Source organism: Desmodus rotundus, chromosome 4, assembly GCF_022682495.2.
Source record: "Desmodus rotundus isolate HL8 chromosome 4, HLdesRot8A.1, whole genome shotgun sequence".
Lineage (NCBI taxonomy): Eukaryota > Metazoa > Chordata > Mammalia > Chiroptera > Phyllostomidae > Desmodus > Desmodus rotundus.
Window position 1 is genome coordinate 150,529,794 of NC_071390.1, and position 22,222 is coordinate 150,552,015.

General features: G+C 35.9%; 1 protein-coding gene across 17 annotated transcripts in view; it reads right to left on the bottom strand.

The window, feature by feature from the left end:
* FIP1L1 (factor interacting with PAPOLA and CPSF1) overlaps positions 1-16,721 on the bottom strand; it is a 74,527-nt gene extending 57,806 nt beyond the window's left edge. For 4 of the 17 annotated variants that reach the window (XM_045182998.3, XM_024573916.4, XM_024573913.4 and 1 more), the window contains exons 1-10: positions 16,428-16,721; positions 15,232-15,276; positions 15,092-15,131; positions 11,424-11,484; positions 10,028-10,131; positions 8,634-8,698; positions 7,994-8,101; positions 7,433-7,563; positions 7,096-7,164; positions 222-331 (exon numbers count right to left, since the gene is read on the bottom strand). In XM_045182998.3, the coding sequence (XP_045038933.2) occupies positions 222-331; positions 7,096-7,164; positions 7,433-7,563; positions 7,994-8,101; positions 8,634-8,698; positions 10,028-10,131; positions 11,424-11,484; positions 15,092-15,131; positions 15,232-15,276; positions 16,428-16,512 (818 nt within the window). In that variant the 5' untranslated portion in view covers positions 16,513-16,721. Of the gene's footprint in view, positions 1-221; positions 332-7,095; positions 7,165-7,432; positions 7,564-7,993; positions 8,102-8,633; positions 8,699-10,027; positions 10,134-11,423; positions 11,485-15,091; positions 15,132-15,231; positions 15,277-16,427 lie in introns of all 17 variants that reach the window. The other 13 variants (XM_024573918.4, XM_024573917.4, XM_045182996.3 and 10 more) reach the window with 5 other exon arrangements.
* Between the last annotated feature and the right edge of the window lie 5,501 nt (positions 16,722-22,222).

A 22,222-nucleotide genomic window follows, 5' to 3' on the forward strand; every position in this document is an offset into this window, starting at 1 on the left:
TATACCCACATGTAACTATAGTACCATACTTCATTTCTTGCTTACTTTTTTTAAGATGAAAGAGGACCCAGACAAGTTTTTCACAAATAATTCATTTTGTACTAAAATAAAGTAGAATGTTCTGGTTTTTTGGTAGCACATTTGGAGCTTTTCATGTAGCACTAATACAAGGTGAAGATACCAATGCCTTCAATAAATTGAGTTACAATGGTATAACTAACCTGCTTGGTGGGAGTCCAGTCTTGAACAAGGAAGGAGGAGAAGTAAACTCAGCTTTTGTTGATGGAAGTGCTGTTTCCTTCTCCGAATTTCCAGTTCTTCCCTGCTGAACCTTAAAAAAAAAAGGTTATTAGCTTGTTTAAGAGAACATAGTGTTCCCAACAATTAAAAATTTCACATTAATGTCCCTTAAAAGTCCAATAAACTATAACTTTTCAGGACTGTCTTTAATTCCCTCAGATCACCAATTATAAATCCAAGATACTTGGTTACAAAGCCATGTTTCAGAAATTAAGAAATGCTTTGAAGAATTTTCTCCTTCTATATTCACTACCCTTAGCCATTCTGACCATTTTCTCTTCAGACTGTGATTTGCTCTTCCACAACTATTAATGGTCTGCTTCTACGTTTCCATACCGTTTTTCCCGTTTTCCCACCGTCATCACCATCCTGCCAGTTCTGTACACTGGCAAGCTGGAAGTCAGTCATCTGTCTCCTGAAGACCTCTTCTTCCTCTTTATATTCACTTTAAACCAGTTATCTACTTACTCCATAATTTCTCCCAGATGTGTCCATCCTTTCTGCTCCTATTAGATCCTTTGAGTATGGCCCATCATTCTCCTTTACAATGGTGAAATATCTTCCTATGTACTCTTGCTTTTATACCCACCTTCCCATCTTAAAACTGTCATGAATTTGTTAAATACAAAGTTCAAGTTGCCATGCACTTGAGTAACATTACACCATACTTTGTGCCCCATTTATATTCTACTGCCCCTGTTCAGACTAAATTCTGCAACTTTCCTTTCCCCATGAGACAAAGGCCAAGAGACTCTCAGAAACCTTGATTGACAATGACACAGTCAAACCACTGATTCAATTCCAGAAACCATCTACCTCTCAAATAATCATTGTGAAAAAAAGAAACCCTTATTCATGTATTTGAGCCATTATAGTCAGATCTCTTATTAATACTGCTGTACCCAGTGCTTAATTCATGCCTCCATATAATTAGGGTTTAACATTGACATTTTATTTGAAAAAATTTCCACTGCTTAAAAAAAAAAATCCATTTAAAAGGCACTGACCCTATGAGGATGATGAGGATCAGCATTAAGACAATGAGAATAAAAAGAAATGGATCTGATAGACACATGACAGGTAAAATTGACAGAATGTGGTGATGGTAACTAAACATGATTCATTCAAACATTTACTGAATATCTGTACCAGAAGTTGACACTACACAGAGAAATACAACAAAACCCCACACCATGGGAAAAGACAAACAATGAGAACAATAAAATAAATGCTATGAAAAAAAAATATCTATGAGGTAAAAGCTGCTCTGAGAACACAGGAAAAGAAATGCATCACTCTTCCTGAGGATGTCACTGAGACATCTTCCTGAGTTGACACTGTGGCCTCAAATATTGCCTGAGCTCCAGTAATTTACATCCAACTCTTACATGTCTAAGAAGTATCTCAAACAAAACTACTGATTTCCCACTATCCCCCAAGTCTGATCCTAAGTCTTTCTTACACAAGTAAATGGCACTATCAGCTTCCAACTTACTCAAGAAAAAAAATCCTAGGAATTACCCAATACATATGAATATCCAATGTTGACTTTACTTTTACAATATACATCAAACTCAAGCACTTATTATATTATGTCCACTCCTAAAAGCAGGTCAAACCCACTGCCATATCTCAATCATTCTACTAAATTGTCTTTCGGCTTCTGTCTCAGCTTTCTAAAATCCATGGTCTGTACACAGGCAATCTAATTAAAGTATAAAAATGAACTCATGTCTCTCCCTGCTCAAAATTCTCTAACAGCTTCCCAATGCGAACAGAGTAAAACTACACTTCCTACAATGGCCTACAAGGATTTACATGTATGGGCCCTGCATATCTTCCCCATTTTGTTTTCCTCTGTTCCTCCCCAACTTATCTTTACTTTGCCCAGTCATAATGGCCTTTTCTCTTATTCTTTTTAACACATAAATTCCTCTTTATAAGAGCCTTTGAACTAGCTGTTCCTTGAATTTGGAATATTTTCTCCCCAGATTGTATCATGGCTACCTTTTTCCCAATCATTCAAATATTGTTCACATGTCTTCCTGGAATGGCCTTCTCTAATCATTCCTGAACAATCTGTATCATAGTACCATTTTGTATTTTCTTCATAGAATTTCTCCTTAGTATAGTTATCTGAAATTATCTTATTTATTGTTGTATGGTTATGGTCTGTTTGCTGTCACAGTAACACAGAATCTTGGAAAACATGGCCAATGGCCAGTTCAAATCTATATCCCAAGTGCCTCAAAACAGTGCCTGGGATGCAGTAAGTGCTCAATATACTATATTATTTGATTGACTTTGGGACTCAGCTTAAATGTCAGTTCTTTCTTCAAAGTTTTTCATAGGACAGAGTTTATAACTATATAGTTTTTGGAATTATTATCTAATTAACACCTATCTTTCCTCTGAAGTCAGATAAACTCTAAGACACAGAGTCTATCTATGTCTGCAATGCTCACCTCTCCACACCCAACCTGAGAAACTTTCCGGCACAGCCAACGCTCAATTACAAATTGGGAAGGAGAAGGAAGAAGGGTTAGAGAAGAAAAGTGGAAGAGGAAAGAAAAAAAAGGGAAGAGAGCATAAATATAAACGAAGAAAAGGTATCAGGAAGATAGGTGCACTTTAAAACGTAAAAATTGTTTGTGTTTCCTCGGTTTTCTTCTTCATCTCTTCCTAATACGTTCATTATATTAGACAATTCTGAAAACCCTCACCCTTTTGGCAACCCTTGTAACCCACTTCCATGATCATTATCCACTTGCCTTCAGATGTTGCACTCATCATTACAGAGACTCAGAATTTGTTTAATCAGAACACAGGCTATTTTTTTCCACATGATCTAATATTTTAAGAAATAACTGTAAAACACCATGACTGATTTTCTAAAAACAAGTTCATGTCAGACCTTACATATCCAAACAAAAGTTGACTAAAGTCTATAAACTTGAGACTGAATTATGCTACCACTGTATCAAAACTTAATTTTGTGAAATTTCCTTCAGCTGCCCTTTATACCATTATTTATAAAAGTCTGACACTATAAACAAAACGTCTAAAGAGGAATTTGATAATTGTGGCATAGCAAAATAATGAATTATGCAACTATTTAAAGTGTTATTTATCAAAAAAACTATTTTTTAAAAGATTTTACTTAATTTTAGAGAGAGGGGAAGGGAAGGAGAAACATCAATGTGTGATTGCCTCTCATACACCCCCTACTGGAACCAGGACCACAACCCAGGTATGTACCCCGACTGGGAATCGAACCAGTGACCCTTTGGTTCACAGGCCAGTACTCAATCCACTTAGCCACACCAACCAGGGCTCAAAAAACTTTAATAACCTCAGAAACCATTTGCCATATAATTTAAGGTGAAAAAAGAAAAAGTAGAAAACCACATAAATTAATTCCACAATTTTGTTTCAACCCACAAGAACAAAAAGATTGTGAGAGCAACAAAATGTAGGACTTTGCAAATGGATGAAAAAATAGTAACTGATTTAGCAGACCAAAGAAACTTGAATCCTACATCAGCAATGACAAAGCAAAGACACTTCACTTTCATGGCAGGATCCCAAAAGTTGGCAACATTCAAATCAGCCAAGTGTAAATCCTCTAGATAAGATACTGCAATGTCTTCTCTGAAAAAATAAGATAACCACAAAAAGGAAAAAAACAAAAAGTGAAACAACCTAAAGATACTGACATCGGGGACTGTGAAAAAAGCTTATTACACCTACAGTAAAGCTGGCAGGCAGCCAGTTCTATTCATACGCAGAGCTTTCAATCACCTTTTTGGTGGCCTCTCTCATGACTGAATGGCTAAGGATCAGCAAACCTTTGACAAAAGCCAAAGACAGAAGCCAAAAACAACAAACTTAAAACATCAACTTGAGGAAAACAGACTATGCAGGGAAAATAAATCCTATTACTATCTTTTGAAAGGAGGGGGGAAAATATTGCATCGCTGCATGCATAAACAAGAATAGGATGCTACAGTTAAAATACTGAAAACAAATCTTCTTGGCTATTAAAAATGTAACGGCAGAAATGAAAAATAGAACGGCTGTAAGGCTGAAATCAGAAAATGGAAGACAGACATGGAATGTAAGAGAAAAAAGATAATTTTTTTTTAAAAGCATAAAAGGTCTAATATTTGAATAGGGGAGCCAGAAGGCAGAAGAAAGCAGAAAGTAAGTTACAAAATAAAGAAAATACTCCAGAAGGTTGTGGTCAATTTTTTTTTAAACATACATGTTACCAATGCCCAAGATGTTTCATAAGAGAGGAGTTTCTCTGCCCAAGCCATTTCCTCAATGTAGCCTACTTTAGACTTAAAAAAAAGTAGAATGACCCTATGTAACACCCAATGTAATTCCTAGTTACAAAGTAATTTCTAACTAACTCTCTCAATTTCTATAGCATTTTATCTAAAATATACATTTTAGCATTTAATACCTAAGAAATTCATCTCTGCAGATGTGGGATACCAGTTACATCATTATAATTTTTTTGTACTCTCCATAGTTGCAGGATAGGAAAGTAAACAACTAGTACTTTTTCAAAAAGAAAGAATTCCATGGAAATCTAAACAAGGATTTTTTTCCTTTTTAAATAATTTTTATTTATTAATTTTAGAGAGGAAGAGAGAGAAAGAGAGAGAAAGATCGATTTGTTCTCCCACCCATTAATGCTTTGACTGGTTGACTCTTCTATGTGCCAAGACCAGGGCCTGAACCTGCATCCTTAGCACACAGGGACAATGCTCTAACCAGCTGAGCTCCATGGCCAACGGCCAATGAGAATATTTCTTTTTTTAAAAAAATCCTCACCAGAGGATATTTTCTATTGATTTTAGAGGGCAGGGGGTGGGGGCTGGAGGAAGGAGGGAAGAAAGGTGGGGAGAGGGGGAGAGGGAGAGAGAGAGAGAGAGAGAGAGAGATGGGGAAGGAGAGGTGAGACAAAGAGGGAGAGAAATATCAACTGGTTGTCTCCCATATGCGCTCTGATCGGGGATGGAACCTGCAACCTATGTATGTGCCCTGACAGGGGACAGGACCCACCATTTTTTGGTGTATGAGACGATGCTCCAACCAACAGAGCCACCCAGCCAGGGCAAGGATATTTCTTAAATTTAAGGTGACAGAAACTTTTCTAAAATTCAGTGCAAATCAAATTGTAGCCTAAAAATGCCAAACACCCCCCCCACACCATTAGTTGCAGATTTTGAGCATTATCAATAAAATATACCTACACACCACAACATACGTGAAGAAAAAATGTGAGCCACACATTAAAATATATACCCTATTTATTTCAAACAGGTGAGTGATATTTAACCACATTATGAAACAAGAAAAACCATTAGACTACAACCATCAAATTCATGCTCTTAATTCATTCAAGATCAAATAAATCAGAATGAAACAATGACCTCCTCTCATATAACCAAAAGAAACCTCAAAAATAATTTTTCAATATACAGTATGTATATTAAAAAACCCATTCACAATGGCTACCTTCAATAAGAGACCAGTCCCTGGAAGTTCCTTTATTTTTTTAGTTTAAGAAGTTCACTGCAAAAAGACAAAGTATATACAGAAGCTGCCAGTTTACAAATAAGATTTCATTTCTGTTGGAAGACAATACAAAGCACCACTGCAAATAAACTATTTCATTATCAAAACAACTTTTCTATCTATTCATTGTAATTATGTATAGAAATATGTTGAACACCCAAATAAGCAGGTATCACCAAAAAGAACCTGATAAGCATTAAAAATATGAAAGACATCACCACGCACTTTTAAAATAGTTACAGCAGAACAAGAACCAAGTACTCACCCAGAGTAGGATGTAAATTAAAATTAAATTCTCTATACAGAATTGTGTCCAACATAACGGCTACATCTGCGGATATAGCACACGTATTGCATAAGGCAGTATTTCAGTGGACAGAGTTGCACTCCTAAAGGGGGCACAAAAAAGTTCCTGCCCACAAAAATCCCCTCAATACAGAAATCAATCTAAAAGCCACTCCCAGTCTTCATCCCAGTGTCATTCAGTATAAGGGTCAAAGTTAAGAATTATGGTAAAGAAAGAGTATACAACCAGGTTTCGAGAAGAGTAGGTTGCTGTGTATCACAGAAGTATGAAAATATACTATTCTTTGGACTGGTCTGTGATCACATGGAATGGAGAAGCCAAAATCAGACTTGATACGCAAGTGGTAGTATCAACCTGCAAGTCCCTCACTAAACCTACTCCTTTTTAAAGTATTAATTTAAAAACCAATGGCTTTATCCTATTTTGTTGAGTCTTCCTGAAAGAATCTCAAAGAATGCCTAAGATTCTTGAGCTATCTTAAACTACACCAGTAATTTCAGGGCCATACAGATAATAAGACATCGTCCTTACCATTTTTAAAAAGAAAATTTGGAAAAATGAATCTTTAATTCTGATAACAATTATAGCATGATCTACAATAAGAGCTCAACCTGCTGGCATGAATGTTTATGTCCTATAAACATACTATGACTCAAAGTCACAACATATAGCAAGAATAGTTTTACTTGGCATTTGTTAGTATAATAGGCTATAAATTCACATGCTTGCAAAAGTGGTGATAAAACAACAATCAGCAAATTTGTAAGTCACCAGGAAGCTGAAGGTTTGGAAAAAAGATAGCTATTGCCACTTTAATCTTGTCCCTTGAGTAGTGTGGTATGGAAGCAGACTCAAGAACAAAAAATGAGAGCAACCAAGGATAATTTACTAAAATTCACCTTAAAAAGATTGAATCTGCCATCTTGGATCTCTGCACCTGGTGTAACTTCCATAGTACAGTCTTCGGCCTAAGTTAAATAACATAACTTTTTAATTGATAGGCCATATAAAGACTAGCTGTGGCTAGTCTGTGACTTGAAACTAAGAACATCAGAAAATCATTAATATGAAACTGAAAAGGAAGGAGGGGAAAAACACAAACATAGTAAAAAAAGAATGGAATTTTTTAAATATCATATAGTTTTTAACCACCTTTAGAGGAAAAGTGATTTATTTGGGAAATAAAACTGGGACAGTAGTAAAAGACAGGGGTATTTTGGAATATTTATTAATTACCGTAATTTTATTTGTAGTCGAGGTAACTGGTATAACTTCAAGTCCCATTCGTATCCTCTTCTGTTTTTCACAGTAAGCTTTCCAGGTATCTTCATTAAAGCCGTAATTAAAATAATCAGAAAGATCAGCACCTAAAGATAAAAAACACTTTTAATGTACAAATATTTCAATTCTATTTTTATGCAGTACATAAATATTATGAAGTATAAAATATAAATTTAGAGTTCTATTAATCTTATCACCCCTTCTAATTTTACCAGTTCTCCCAATTACCATAAAGAGAATTATATGAATTTTTGATCAACATTATTTCCTTTAGAAATGCATTATAATAAAACAATATGCAAGTCTACTTTAATATAATGCTAGGCCACCAGCAAGATTTAATAAATTCATTATCAATGATTAATTTATTACTATATTAATTCATTATTACTCTCATGCATTTAAGACTACAAAAATGACATTAAAACAATAATAAACTGATAATGAAAAATACTTTTCTGGTCATTGGTTACACTATAAATCTCTTAAAACTGGTATAATCTACAATAACCTTACCAGGTTTACGCCATGGTTTATCTTCAAAAGAATCCAAATCTACCTCCAAGAGCGGAACTCCATTAATGCTTCCAGGTGCATCAAGGTCTACCCCTTTGACTTTTGTCCCTATTTTACACAATTACAAAATGGTGAAGGACCTACATTAGCAAGAAGCTGAGAGAGATGAAATACATCAGAAAACACTGACACCTTTTTACTGTTCCTAGCACTGTATGTGGCAAAAGTTCCAAACAAAACATTGATGTTTACCATACATAAAAGGTAAGGTCAAACCTTATGGTACAGCTGTAAGGTAAAATGGACAGACAGGTTAAGGACTTGTTACTTACAATAAGGGATTCCTGCACCACTAGGAAGTTGGAACTTCCACATTTTAATTCAGTTTCTGGACAGTCTGTGAGCTAAGAAATGTTTTTACCTTTCTAAAGGGCTGTAAGACAAGTCAAAAACAAACAAACAGAACACATGACAGGAGCCCTTTGTGGTTGACACGGCCTAAAATATTTGTTAGCTAGCTCTGTGATATATGGTCAAAGCCGATTTTTAATTAGCTCTAACAGTTATTATAACGTAGTTATCATCTATTCAGATATATGCCTTATTTCCCTACAGATGCACTTGCAAATAAAAATTTTACCTGTGGTTCCATAAACTCTTCCTCCCGTCTTTATGTTAAGATTTACAGGTGCTGTACCATAACTCCTGAAAACGAAATAAAAATTATCCTGAGAAACTTAAAAAGCAGTAATATATTCAATGTGTACAAATAAATTGCACACCCACAAAGTAACTGGATAAACTGACAATGACTCACAGATTTTAGAAAATATCTTAAACTACTTTCAAGTTTGTCACTCAGACTTGGATAAGTGATAAAATCGCAGAACAATACAGATGCAAACTGCAATTTAAGGTTTTCTAATTCTAACTAAATTGGTTTTATCAATTCATTTATAAAAACAGTTTAATTTCAGGAATCAAAAGTACTGCTGCTTCCATATAACTTTACTTAATTATCTTTAGGAAAGAATTATTTGATGAAGAAATCTTTTATCGTGAGCTGTAATTAAAATATAACATTGTATTAGTTTTAGGTGTAAAACATAATGATTTGATATATATTTAAATTGCAAAGTTTAGTTAACGTATGAGGTCTATCCAGAAAAAGCCCAACCACTGTTAATATAACAAGAACGGTTTGTGCTACATTGATGTAACCAAGCAGCCCAGAAGAGTGGACTGGAATGCACATGCGTGAACAATGACAACTTCACTGTACTAGTCAGTTGGGGTGGTAGACGCCACTGAGTGAGCATGTGTACTGTGCAGCCCCGGAACGACTGAGTAGGACAACGAATCTGAGTCTAATTTTGAGTTAAGTTAGGGCATTCCATGGTGGAAACTATTCAGAGGACTCAGAAAGCCAAAGCTATGGACAACTAGTGATTGGCAGCTTCATCACAACAACATGCCTGCTCATGCATCACATCTTGTGCAGATTCTGGCAATAAATATCAAATCACCAAGGTGACCCAGCCTGGCTACAGCCCTGATTTGACACCTTGTAACTTCTGGCTTTTCTCAAAACTAAAATCACCTTTGAAAGGGAAGAGATTTCAGACCATCAATGAGATTCAGGAAAATATGAGGGGGCAGCTGATGGCGAATGGGAGAACTGTGTGAGATCCCAAAGTGCCTAAGTTGAAGGGATTGAGTCATCACTGTCCTATGTATAATGTTTCTTGTATCTTCTTCAACAAATGGCTCTATTTTTCATATTACATGGCTGGATACTTTCTGGATAGACCTCGTACACTACCAACACAGTTAAAAATGTTTTTTTCCCCCTTGTGGTAAGCATTTTTAAGACCCACTCTCTTAGCAACTCAGGTGAAATTTTAACAAGAGTTCTCTCATACATATCACGGTAAGATGGAAAAATGTAAAAACAATGGAATCACCCACTAACAGTTTAATACAGGCATACTACCTTTGATTTAGTCACACAATTGTTACTTAAAAATAACTTACCCATACTGTGGTGCTCCCGTTTTAATGTCTCCTATAGTGACATGAACATCATCCTCATCATCATCGCTGTCACTATCACTATCATCTTCAGTCTCAGTCACTTTCTATACCAACATAAAGAATTTTAAAATATATTCAATAATCCATTTCAGTATCTAATATGAATAACTGAAGAAGTATTCATTTTGCAATGAAGCTACAGTTTTACACAAAAGTTACAAGCTCACAGAAATGCTACTTACTTCATTTATAACTTCAATGTTTTACATGATAGAAAAGGATAAGAATGTGAAAACCTTTTTTCACCATCTTTATAAATACCTCGTGTTTTTTCCTACTATTTATAACTGCTCCTCTTGCAAAAATGGTCTGAAGTAATTTACTAAGAGAAGATAAGCCCTGGCTGACATAGCTCAGTGGATTGAATGCAGCCTGTGAACCAAAGGGTCACTGGTTCAATTCCCAGTCAGGGCACACGCCTGGGTTGTTGGCAAGGTCCCAGTTTGGGGCACGTGCAAGAGGCAACCACACATTGATGTTTCTCTCCATCTCTTTCTCCTTCCCTTCTCCTCTCTCTAAAAGTAAATAAATAAAATCTTAAAAAAGAAAAGAAGGTAAAATTACAAAAAGTATTTCAAAACTTCTTGGTGAAAACAATATGAAGAGGAAAACAATTAATTTTAAGATTCAGTGTCATGGTTAATTAAAAAGCAGCTTATTCCTAGAATTCATTTACACCTAGAAGGGGTCCTGTATGCAAATGGTTGAGGGAATAATTTGTTTCTATGAGTAAAAGTAGGACCATTTATGAAGGTTTTGTTTTGGCTCTAAGAGGCTACTTAGTGCTTAGTCACATAATAGTAAATTTAAAAAGTATAACACCTAGGCAAAAATAATTTTTGTATACAAATTCAAAATTGCAGAATAACAATTTCTTTCTTTTTTTTACAGGGTTAGAATGTTAAAAACAGTCATAGGACTCATTATATGTTCACACCCCTCCAAAACATCACTTTTAACAGGTATGAGGTCAAAGACTGTCATTTATACAAAAAAATTTTTTTTGCTAAAGAACATGACAATCAAACTTGTGCTTCAGAAGACTCAAACGTTTGCTCTAAAAATCAGGGTGTGTCCTATTTAGCTGATCTATGACCAGTTCCTTGAAATAAACATCAGACCTTTGCACATGCCCTATTTCATCTGAATCTTTCTACCACTTCTCTTTGCTACGCTTTCCATGGCACCAGATGAGGTGTAGGCAACATAAGAGGGGGCCAGATCAAGCAGGATACTGAAAGTCATATTAAATTTTAGCTTTATTCCTATGTGAACACAAAACTATCGATACAGATTTTAAACAGAGAAGTAACTAGATTCGAAGCCTTATGTTTACCGGTTTAGGTACTCCGTTTTCAGCAGTTTCATCTTCAGCTCCAGATGGAGGATTATTAGCACTACAAACAAAAATAAATACACATGCCTAGTATTACTTTCCAGAAGTACAGATAGTGCACACTGGTATAATTTTGGTATACACTGGTATAAGTGTGTAATTTTCTGAAGTTGTTTCCACTGGATGGTAAGAAAATGGATGGTAACAACTACCTACCTATCTATTCCTGATGCCTCACACAACACACGCAGTCCACATCAGAACTAGAATGAACTGCCTCCACAATTTATTAATGATGTCAAATCTGCAATTTGATGGTGGGGTACAATTGAAGGGTTGTTTTTTTTTCTTACATTTTCAAAATATGCTTCCTACTTAATCAATTTTACTTATTCTAAATATTTATCAAATATCCGCTATATGACACATAACTACTCTAATTGCCAAGGACTATGTAACAATTTCCTCTTTTCGGATTTGTAATATGATCACATAATATATATGATCATATATTTGTAAATATATCACATTTATGTAATATTTAACTATTAAATATTCAATTAATACACATGCCCCTGCCTGGCTGTCTTTATCACTTTAATAGAATATATGTTCCCTGTCGTATAAAAAAATAAACTTTAAGATAAAAAACTATATTTAAGGCTGCCTTCAAATTTGATACCAATGGCAGCCTCAGACAGATGCATTAAAAAACTAATTGCTTTTTAAGGCCACTTAATACCTAAATTTGCCATTACAACAAAATTGACACAACAGAGACGAGACATTCCTATCCTACAATGTGTTCTTTGCAAGTGTCTTTTTTCAAGCATATAGTCATTAACTATCAAGTAAAACTTCTTGTACTACAGTGTAACTGGTTTCTTATAATTTTAACAATTATGATTTCCATAGTGGGAATTAGCCATTAACTTCATTCTACAGATAAGGAAATGCAAGTTCAAAGCAACTAACAATTATTTAGTAGCATTTCTAAAATAAATAAATAAATAAATAAATAAATTCCAGGTGTTGATCTAGTTCAAAGATCTCATTACGATTTTTGTTATCTTCTAAATTTCATTCTATATCAGGTGGTTTCTATATAAATCCATTTAAACTCTACCTTGCTATTTTATAATATAATCTCCAAATAAAGTAAAATGCAGAATTAAAACTGATAGCATATCTGATAAATTCACTGTTCCCCTGCTTGACCCAAGAAAACAAACGAGCAACTGTATTTTTTCAGTACCTTTACCTCCTGCTTAAATAAGCTTCTAGGTAGCCAGATAGAAGTTCAGCTTGTTTATGTCACAAAACAGTATTAGCCAAAACATGGATAGATAAAACATGAGAGAATCGGAGACAGTATAATGCAGTGGTTAAGAACTGAGGTTTTAACAATGAACTAGTCACAAAGAAACTGAGGAAATCTCTAATGACAAGGATTCAGCTCACTTAGGATGACACAATGACGTACCACACTGATACTAGAACACAGTTTGGTGCTCTCTTTCCCAGTAAACTTTTAAAAATTTTAATTCTCAATCACCATTAAAATGCTAAAAACATGATAAAATTATAAGCATTTTCTAGAAAAATAATATCTTAAGGATAGATCTTTTCCACAGGATGAAATAAATTTAATAGTTCTCCAAATAAAGTTTGAATAAGGAATATAGAGATTTTTGACAGGGATGCTCAGGGAAGGTAGAAGGCGCCTCTCAAATAAATTTAATCAAGCTTTGTATTGAGGAATTAAAATTAAAGAATGTTCAATCAGAAAATAAGTTTGAAGATTTGTACCCCAAAACTCATATTAACAAAAATGGAATAATTCCCTTAGAAAAAACTGTATTTACGAATCTGTACCTTATTATCAATTTCTTGACCAATTGAAAAAGAGTGCATAAAGAAATATGTAATTACCTTCCAAACTGTAAATTACACGAATCCTCACTTTGTAGTTAAGATTAGCTTTAAAAACTGGGTTGGATACAAAAATTTAAAAACTAAATGAGAAAATGTCAGATGATGTAGCAGTAAGTTTAAAAAAATGTCTTCCCAAATTGGGGATAGTTTTAAGTGGGGAATAATAGTCTAATTTCAACACCCTCAAAGCTATTTCTCCTTCTCATTTCTCCCCTGCATTCACTTGTTTTTAAGTAACAGCTTTGAGATAATTGATATACCACACAATCCACTCATTTGAAATGTACAACTCAATGGTTTTTAGTATGTTTACAAAATAGTGCAACTGTAACTACCAATTCGAGAACATTTTCATCACCCCAAAAGAAATCTTGTATATATTAGTCACTTCCCATTTTGTCCTGTCCCCCGTTCCCAGCCAACATTAACTACCTGGTGTCTCTATGGATTTATCTATCTGCCCATTTAATATAAATAGGGTACATAATATGTAGTCCTTCGTGACTGGCTTCTTTCGCTTAGCATGTTTTCAACATTCACCCTTGTTTTAACACACAAGTAATTCATTCCTTTTTAATGCCAAATAGTATTCCGTTGCATAAATATACCACATTTTGTCTATCCATTCATTATTTGATGGACATGGGTTATTTCCTTTGTTTGGCTATTATGAATAATGCTGCTATGAACGCTTGTGTACAGCTGGTGCTTGAATAATGCCCGTTTGTTCAACATCATTTTCTTATAATGTTGATCATATCTATAGGATTGTAACTTTTGTTTGTATCAATTAGCCTATGGCAGAATTGGTCTCATTACAGATAGTTTCACCTAAATTCACAGAACCTATAGATGATATTAAGTGAGAACTTACTATGCAAGATTTTGCATGGATATATGTTTTCTTTGCATGGATATATGTTTTCATTTCTCTGGATCATATGGTAACTCTTTATTTAACGTTTTAAGGAATTGCCAGACTGTTTTCCAAAGTAGCTGCACCATTCTACAATCCCACCATCAGTGAATGGGGGTTCCAATTTTCTCCATATCCACACCAACACCTGTTGCCATCTTTTTTTATTACAGTCAACCTACTGGGTGTGAAGCACTATTTCCTTCACTTATTAAACCCAAATATTCTTTGAGTTAAATCAGCACGTCCATTAACCTGTACGAGTGAGTTGCTGTGAAATTTAGAATTCAGTTTCTGGCTCCCTGTACATGTTCTATAAACAATATGCATACGTTTCTAGTAATCTAACAAAGGGAACTAATCTTACTAACAATTAATTCATTAATTCCCTTTTGCATTAAATAAGCACAAAATGCAGAAATTATAACCAAAGTGCATTACACCATCAGAAATATTGTAAAAGGAGTGATTTAAGATTATTTATTCTAAAACATTTTTTAAGTTACAATTTTTTTTCTTGGCAGTCTAATGGTTATATTGTATACTCCACCACTGAGCTCACTTAGAAGTAAAAAAAAAATTACTTAACAGTGAAAAGTAGTTAAGCCCTAATTCAAAATCTTTGTCCCCTAAGCTACCAGCAAATAAACAGACTAGTATAAAATCAGGCCCTGAAATAGAAATCAACTCCAAACTTTCAGTATCTTCCAACCTTTTGTCAGAACGCTGTAATCAAACCAATGAATTCTGACAGTTTGTTGATAGAGCATCTGTATTATACGACCTGTGTTAAGTATCAACAAGAAATTTCACCAACCTGGTATTTTCTTCTTCTGGCCTTTCAACTTCATTTTCATCTACCAAAAAGAAATACATAAATAAATAAATGAAATTAACAAACCACTCTTAAAGAAACCAGTAGTATGAAAATCTGAAGTGATCATCACAAGCACTAACCTAGGTCCTTTGCCAAATCACTGTGCACATGCACGTCCCATGGGCCTATAAGCACATCCAAAGTTAGATCACCTTGTAATGACTTATCAAGATATGTCTTTTATAAAAAAAATATCAGACTCTACTTCCATAAAAATAAGAAGTATAGACTTCTATCTTTGTAAAATAAACGCTATGTATTTACATATCAAAGAGTATTACTAATGCTACATCTTGCCACCGAAGACAAATGACAAGTTTATCAAAATCAAAGTTTGTCAAAGTCACATCATCAAGGAGCTACATGGAGCCCAAGCATATACTTTTACTATAGTGAAGACAATGAAGAATATACATTTCTGGCAAGAAACAAACTTTCAAATCTAGTATCTGTAACAAGAAGGGACTGTGACTTACTAAACGCTAAAAACCAAATGCCTAGACAAGTTCCTTTCAAAAAGTACAAGATACATTAAATTTATTTCAAAAAAAAAAAAACATAAGATGATACTGAAAACTGTAAGCCTAAGAGGCATGTGTTACTTCTATGATGTGGATTAAAGAGCAGTCTCTTAAACAAGAAAAACTTCACCTTAATACATACAGGAGACATTCGGGGTTTTCTTTATGGGCCATAATGTATTCCATCTTTTTCTTTCTCTCTCTTAATTAATTATTTTTAAAGCACGACTTTCAGACAAGGAGGTACCCTTGCAGGTGCATTCCATACAAACTGACCATCAAGAAACAAGACGTTAGTTTTACAGCATCAACTTTATTAGCTATTACAGAATGACTGTTGCTTAAAGAAAGGGACAGGATGGGCATCCTACTGCCAAGGGGCTTGAAGAGACACACCAACACTGCTCAGAATCGATATAAAAAAAAACTCGCGTGAACAGCGCGGAGAGGCGAGGCAGCCGAGAAGCCCCGACGCTGCGAAGGGCGAGGCTTGGGGCCCAGGCCCGCGCCCCAGACCCCGGTCCGACCCCGCCGCGGCGGGCTGCATGCGTATTGGGGATGCGAGCTGGACGACAGGAGGCCGAGGCGGGCGGGGGAACGCGCACACCACGCAGGGCCTGACTTAGGCCGAACCAGGTTCTGTAGAAGAGGCCCCAGGCGGAGCCGTGAAGGGCCCCAGAGGACGACCGTTTGGGCGCCGGGAGGGGAGGCCTGGGAGAACCCGGGAGAGACAGAAGGGACAGGAAGTTCCGTACCGCCATAGAGCCACTCTTCCTCCTCATCCCCTCCGGTCCCGCCGCTCAGCTCCGACACTAGGCGCTCGACCTCACCGGCCGACATGGCCGCCTCGAGCGCAACTTAAAGGCAGCGGTCAAAAGCCCCCTCCAGCCCCTTCCCCAGCCTCGCTGCCCGAAAACCCAAGAGGGGCGCAGAAGCCCCGGCCAGCGAACGAAGAAAGCGCGAGACTGAAATCCACTGGACACCGCAGCCGCAGAGGTGGCAAAGCACACTCGGGCCTCGGCCCGCCAGCGCATGCGCAGTATCCAAGCGGCGCGGCGGCGGTAGGTGGCTTCGCTTCCGTGGTGGCGGCCACGTGAAAGTAGTTGCGCATGCGCACCGTCGTTAGCCCCGCCCCTGTGGAATCCCACATTACATTTACTACGCTTTTGTCCGGAGCTTCCTGCGTAAACTAGGATTCTCCTCCCCCGACGGTTCCTCTGATAAGTGGTACTGCCTTTGTCTGCGAGTACTCCATTGTTTTGTTGTGCTTTTGACACTTTCTGCGTTTCATCTTCTGAAAGGCCTTATTTCTTTCTTAATATATTGTATCAGCCGTGATACAGAATACTTATCAATACCCTATTTCTTATTAAATAAGAAATCATTATTCATGGCCACTTTCTTGCAGTATTTTAAGAGCAAACAAAAGCAAAACTAAGATATGAATAATGGATTCTCCTTGTTAAAACAAAGCGTTGCAATTAAGTTCGAAGATCCCCTCATCCACTACCACCCTTTACAAAAACAGCTCCTGTTATTTGTGTGCTGTGAATCATTCTGAAATTTTCTATACATTTACTTCAGTTGAATTGTATTATTTTAGTGGGAGAACCTGAGGTTAATGAGTCCTAAAAGGGTACAGTACAGTATGTATTTTTCTGTGGGATGCTTTTTTTTTTTTTTTTTAACTCAACAGTGTCTTGGAGCTTTGTATTACTACATATACAGGGTCCCGCACAAATAACACCCCTTTTTTATTACAAAATCATAAGCATGTAATTCTGTAACATAACAATATCACACTCAAGCACACCATATGACATTTTAGGTGAAACATTCAAATTAAAACTAGATATTATTATGCCCATATTATTACCCTACCAACCACACTCAAGCAAGCCTTGCTTCCACCTGACCCTGCATATTAAACTATGTCCATTTCTAAGTGCTTCATACTATTTCATAGCATGTCTCTCATAAAGTGAATATGGCTATTTCTCTGTTGATGTTATTTAGATTGCTTTCAACTTGACACCTTAACGTACAAAAAACCGTACAATGAAGATCCTTGTCAATGACTCCTTGTAGATTCGTACAAGTGTTTCTCCGAGATAGATCATAAAGTATGTGCAGTTTTTATCTGAGTAGATAATGCCAAATTTTAAGGCCACTTTTGAGAACAGGTCTTTCAAGAAGATGACACGTGATTGGTCAAAACTGGTGTTCTAGTTCTTAACTATAACTACCTACTTCCTAACCTCAGGCGATCAACCTTTCTATGCTTCAGTTTTTTCATCTATAAAATGGGAAAGTTGAACTAGATGATATCTAAAGTCCTTTCAGTTCTAAAGTTTTCAAACAAGACATTTTAACAGAAAGAAATCTGCTTTAGTTTTGAAAATCAATCAAATGGCCATACTTTCTAATCAATAAGTACTGTTTATTTATTTATTTATTTAAGAATTACTGAATGCCTGCTGTTTAAGAACTTGGAAAATAAAGATATAACTAAAACATAGGCCCTGCCCTTAGAGAGCTCTCTATTGTGAAAAGGTAGTAAACAACTAGCTCTCTTACAAGGGAAAAAGTGGATATACCATAAAAGAAGCAAACACGAAGTGTTTACATCCCACTAGTAAGACACCATTTTGTGTAATTTAAACAAATCATGCGATTTTAATCCCCCTTCCTGTTGAATACTCATCTATCTGCTTTTTCCCGATCTCTCTTACCCGTTTAGGATAATCCCTGCATCCTTCTGAACTCTGTTGAGTGAGATATAATCAACTTTGTGAAATCTTTCCTAAAATCCACTTTTATCTCATTCCATTTCTTTCTTTATTTAAAAAATACTTATGTAGGGTCTACCAAGTGTCAGGAGCTCTTCTAGGCTATGTAGATTGAGCAGTGAGAAAAACAAAGTCCACCTCTTGTGAAGTTTTCATTCAAATGAGGAGACAGCCAATAAACCTAAATGTACAATACGTCAAGTGGTGGTAAGGATTATCTTGGCATTTACTGACAGTTATGGAATGAAGGTTCTACATTCTGCTTGGGACTGTCATAAGGCAATCACTTATAGTTCTCTCTCTTTATCATTCCATGAGCATATAAAGAACTCTGGTGGTTTCATGGAAGAAACAATTGCTTTTTGCTGAGGAGTCTCCTTTCCTTTCAGCTGCCTGAAATGAGCTTGACTTTCAAGGCATTACTTAAGCTGAACTGAAGAATTACTGAATAATAATTGATGCATCAGAATTTCCTTCCTGGGAGTAGCATTTGAGCTAAGCTTTGAAAGGAAGATTCCCACAAGCAGAGAAGCCCATAAATTACTAATAGCTAGTCTTAAAAGTCCTCTTCCGGCTTGCTTCCACCTGACCCTGTATATTAAACTATGTCCATTTCTAAGTGCTTCATACTATTTCATAGCATGTCTCTCATAAAGTGAATATGGCTATTTCTCTGTTGATGTTATTTAGATTGTTCTCAACTTGACACCTTAACGTACAAAAAAAACCTACAATGAAGATCCTTGTCAATGACTTCTTTTAGATTCGTACAAGCGTTTCTCCAAGATAGATCATCCATAGTTAACCTCTCGTCTGGATAAACATCCGTAGTTAAAGGTGTCTTCGTCTCCCTAGTCATCAGAGAGATTTCAAAGATAGGAATCTTGAAGATACTGTATAAAATTATGACTTTATCAAACTATAATACTCCATATGTTCTGATTATATTCGTTTTCCATTTTATTTTTTGTGATCTGCTGGTTCTTAGCAAAACAAACAAACAACAAAGCATCGGTTTTAATACATGTGAGAATTACTGAAAGGTAATGCTCAATTAAAATGATGACAACAGTATAAGAGTTAAAGATCAAATAAAGGTGCTTTGCTCAGTACCCAGTAGAAAGCATGTCCTCATAAATGTGTTTTGAATGAATATGTCATTTAGGCCCAAATGTGCTATTTGCTGCCAACTTTAAATGTGTTGCTTAAATTTCAATGTTCTTCACTTTCCTCGTCAGTAAATCAATATTAAAATAAAATTTTACACCTACTTCTTGGGAGGATAACAAAGATTATACTGAGGTTTCAAATGTCAAAGCATTTGACAAGCTAGTGGCAAACAGGTGTGGGTTATGTTTTAATACTTTTGTCCTTTGAGCAACCTGAACAACCTGAAGGCACATGTTCAGAGGTTTTCTTTCTCTTGATACTTTAATGAGCAATTAAGCCCCGATTATCCACCTTCCTCTATACTCTTACAGATTTTGACGCTAAATTTTATATTTCTAGTTGTCTCTGGAAAATAGTTTCATCTCCTATTACATCTACACTGTTATATAAACTGCACACTCTTTAAGGGTGAACAATTTTTTTTCTGTAGTCAGTGGATCCTGCCTTACAATGTCAATCTCATAGAAGTGCTTAGTAAATCCTTACGTTAATCATGCATATGGAGAACTTAGAAATGAGGTGAAGGGAAGTATGCTTGGTTTTATGAGGAATGGGAAATAAATACTTGCTCTTTCTAACAAAATACAAATCATATTTAAATGAGGTAACTCTAGTTATCTTAAGCATATTATTTTAGCAGGAATTAATTTGACTCTGCCGTAACATCTGAGAGCAAGAAACGGAAGGAAGGAAATTCTGAACATGTTATAATATGGATGAACCTTGAGGATATTGCTAAATGAAATAAGCCACTCACAGAAAGACACGTATAGAATGATCCCATTTATGTGAGGTATCTGGAGTCATAAATTCAAAGAACCATAAAATAGAATGATGGTCGCCAGGGCCAGGGGAGTGAAGTTGGGTAATTGTTGTTAAGGGATAGACTGCAGCTTTTCAGTTTCACAAGAGAGGAAGCTCTGGAGACTGGTTGGATAGCAATGTGAAAATACTTAACATTATTGAATCATACACTTCAAAATGGTTAAGATGGTAAATTCATGTTACATGTATTTTGTCACAATTAAAACATTGGACAAATAAACCAAAACATGCCCCAACTGAACTCAGTACATTTATTCCCAAAATGCTTCTCTTTTGATTTTTCAAATCTCAGGGACTGCCACTTAAGTGGGCATTAATCAGAAATTTTCCCTCTGCTTCACTCTCTTTGTCAATCCAGTCACCAGGTTTTTGGCCCTTTCTCCTTAACTTTTCTGTACACAGCCCTCAGTGTGTATCACCTTTACTCCTTCTTTTTCTACTTTTGGGTGATTGATTGATGTTACTGGTTCCTAACGGTTCCTCCAGCTCAAAAACCTTACTGTATCTTTTAAATGATTGCCCATGTCTTTACTAGAATTTTTAAATTATTGTCTGTCTTTACTAGAATTTTTTTCTTAACTCCAGACATGAACAAAATATTTCCACTCCTAAAAATACTTTAATAGTCACCCCCGAATTGCTAATATGTAGAATAAAAAATAAGACTCACCCTGATCTAGCCCCTTCTTTTCTAGTTGCTAGCTCCCATTTCTTTTTGAGTCTCTCTTTATACAACACACACCAGCTATACTAAACTATTTGTGGTTCCAAAGAACACGTATGGTTTCATGACTCACTTTGTCCGTGCTACACTTTCTGCCTGGACTGCAGGGGATCCTCCTCCCCATCCTCCCCGCCTGGTGAACACCTGGTTTCTGTGAATGCAACTCAAAACTCATTTCCTATATGAAACTTCTGAGCACCTCCCTTTTTACTCCACCCAGTCAGAATTTATTTTTCCTCCTTTGTAATTCTTACACATGAAAAAAACTAATCATTTCTGTAACATTTTATTTTACTTGCTTTACATGTATGGGTTCTTTTAAATCAGATTCTTTTGAAGGCAAGGCTGTGGCTTATTTCTTTTTATAACATCAATGTCCAACACAGTGTCTGGAATATTGTGCAAGTCCATTAAAATTTGGTTGATTATATCACTTATTATATGGATATAAATTGAACATTATTCAACAGACATTTATTGAATACTTGTTATGTTCTAGTGTTGGAGATACCAGGCTTCTAGTGCACAATCTACCCAGCTAGGTATGTTAAAGAAAACAGGTATGTTGAAACCCACCACATGATACAAGAAGCCCTTAGCAGAGGCATCAACTGAATGTTTTGTGCTGAGGGGCTAAGTTGGAGGACAGGGAGATGATAGTAGTGGTGACTTAGAACATCTTCACATGGAAGGTATCATTATAACGATTATTTTTATTAGGAGTTTGCCAAAAGTAAATTCTTTGTGGATCAGGGAATGTATTTTCCTAATTATTCTATCTTTGGAATTTAGTACAATGATAATGCTTGATGAGTGCTTAATAAATACTAATTTGATGAATTGAGCCCATGAAATTTTTGGGGGTCAGTCTGTTGACTACCGTGTGTAGATATATAATGCTCCAGGCTGGGAGTAGCTGGAGAGAAACCAGGAAATCATGAAGAATTTGGGTGCCATTTCAAGGAGTCTGGCTGTATCTTGTAGGCAATTGGGCCAGGAGAGGCTTTTAAGCAGGAATATCATAGGGCCAGTTTAGCTTATT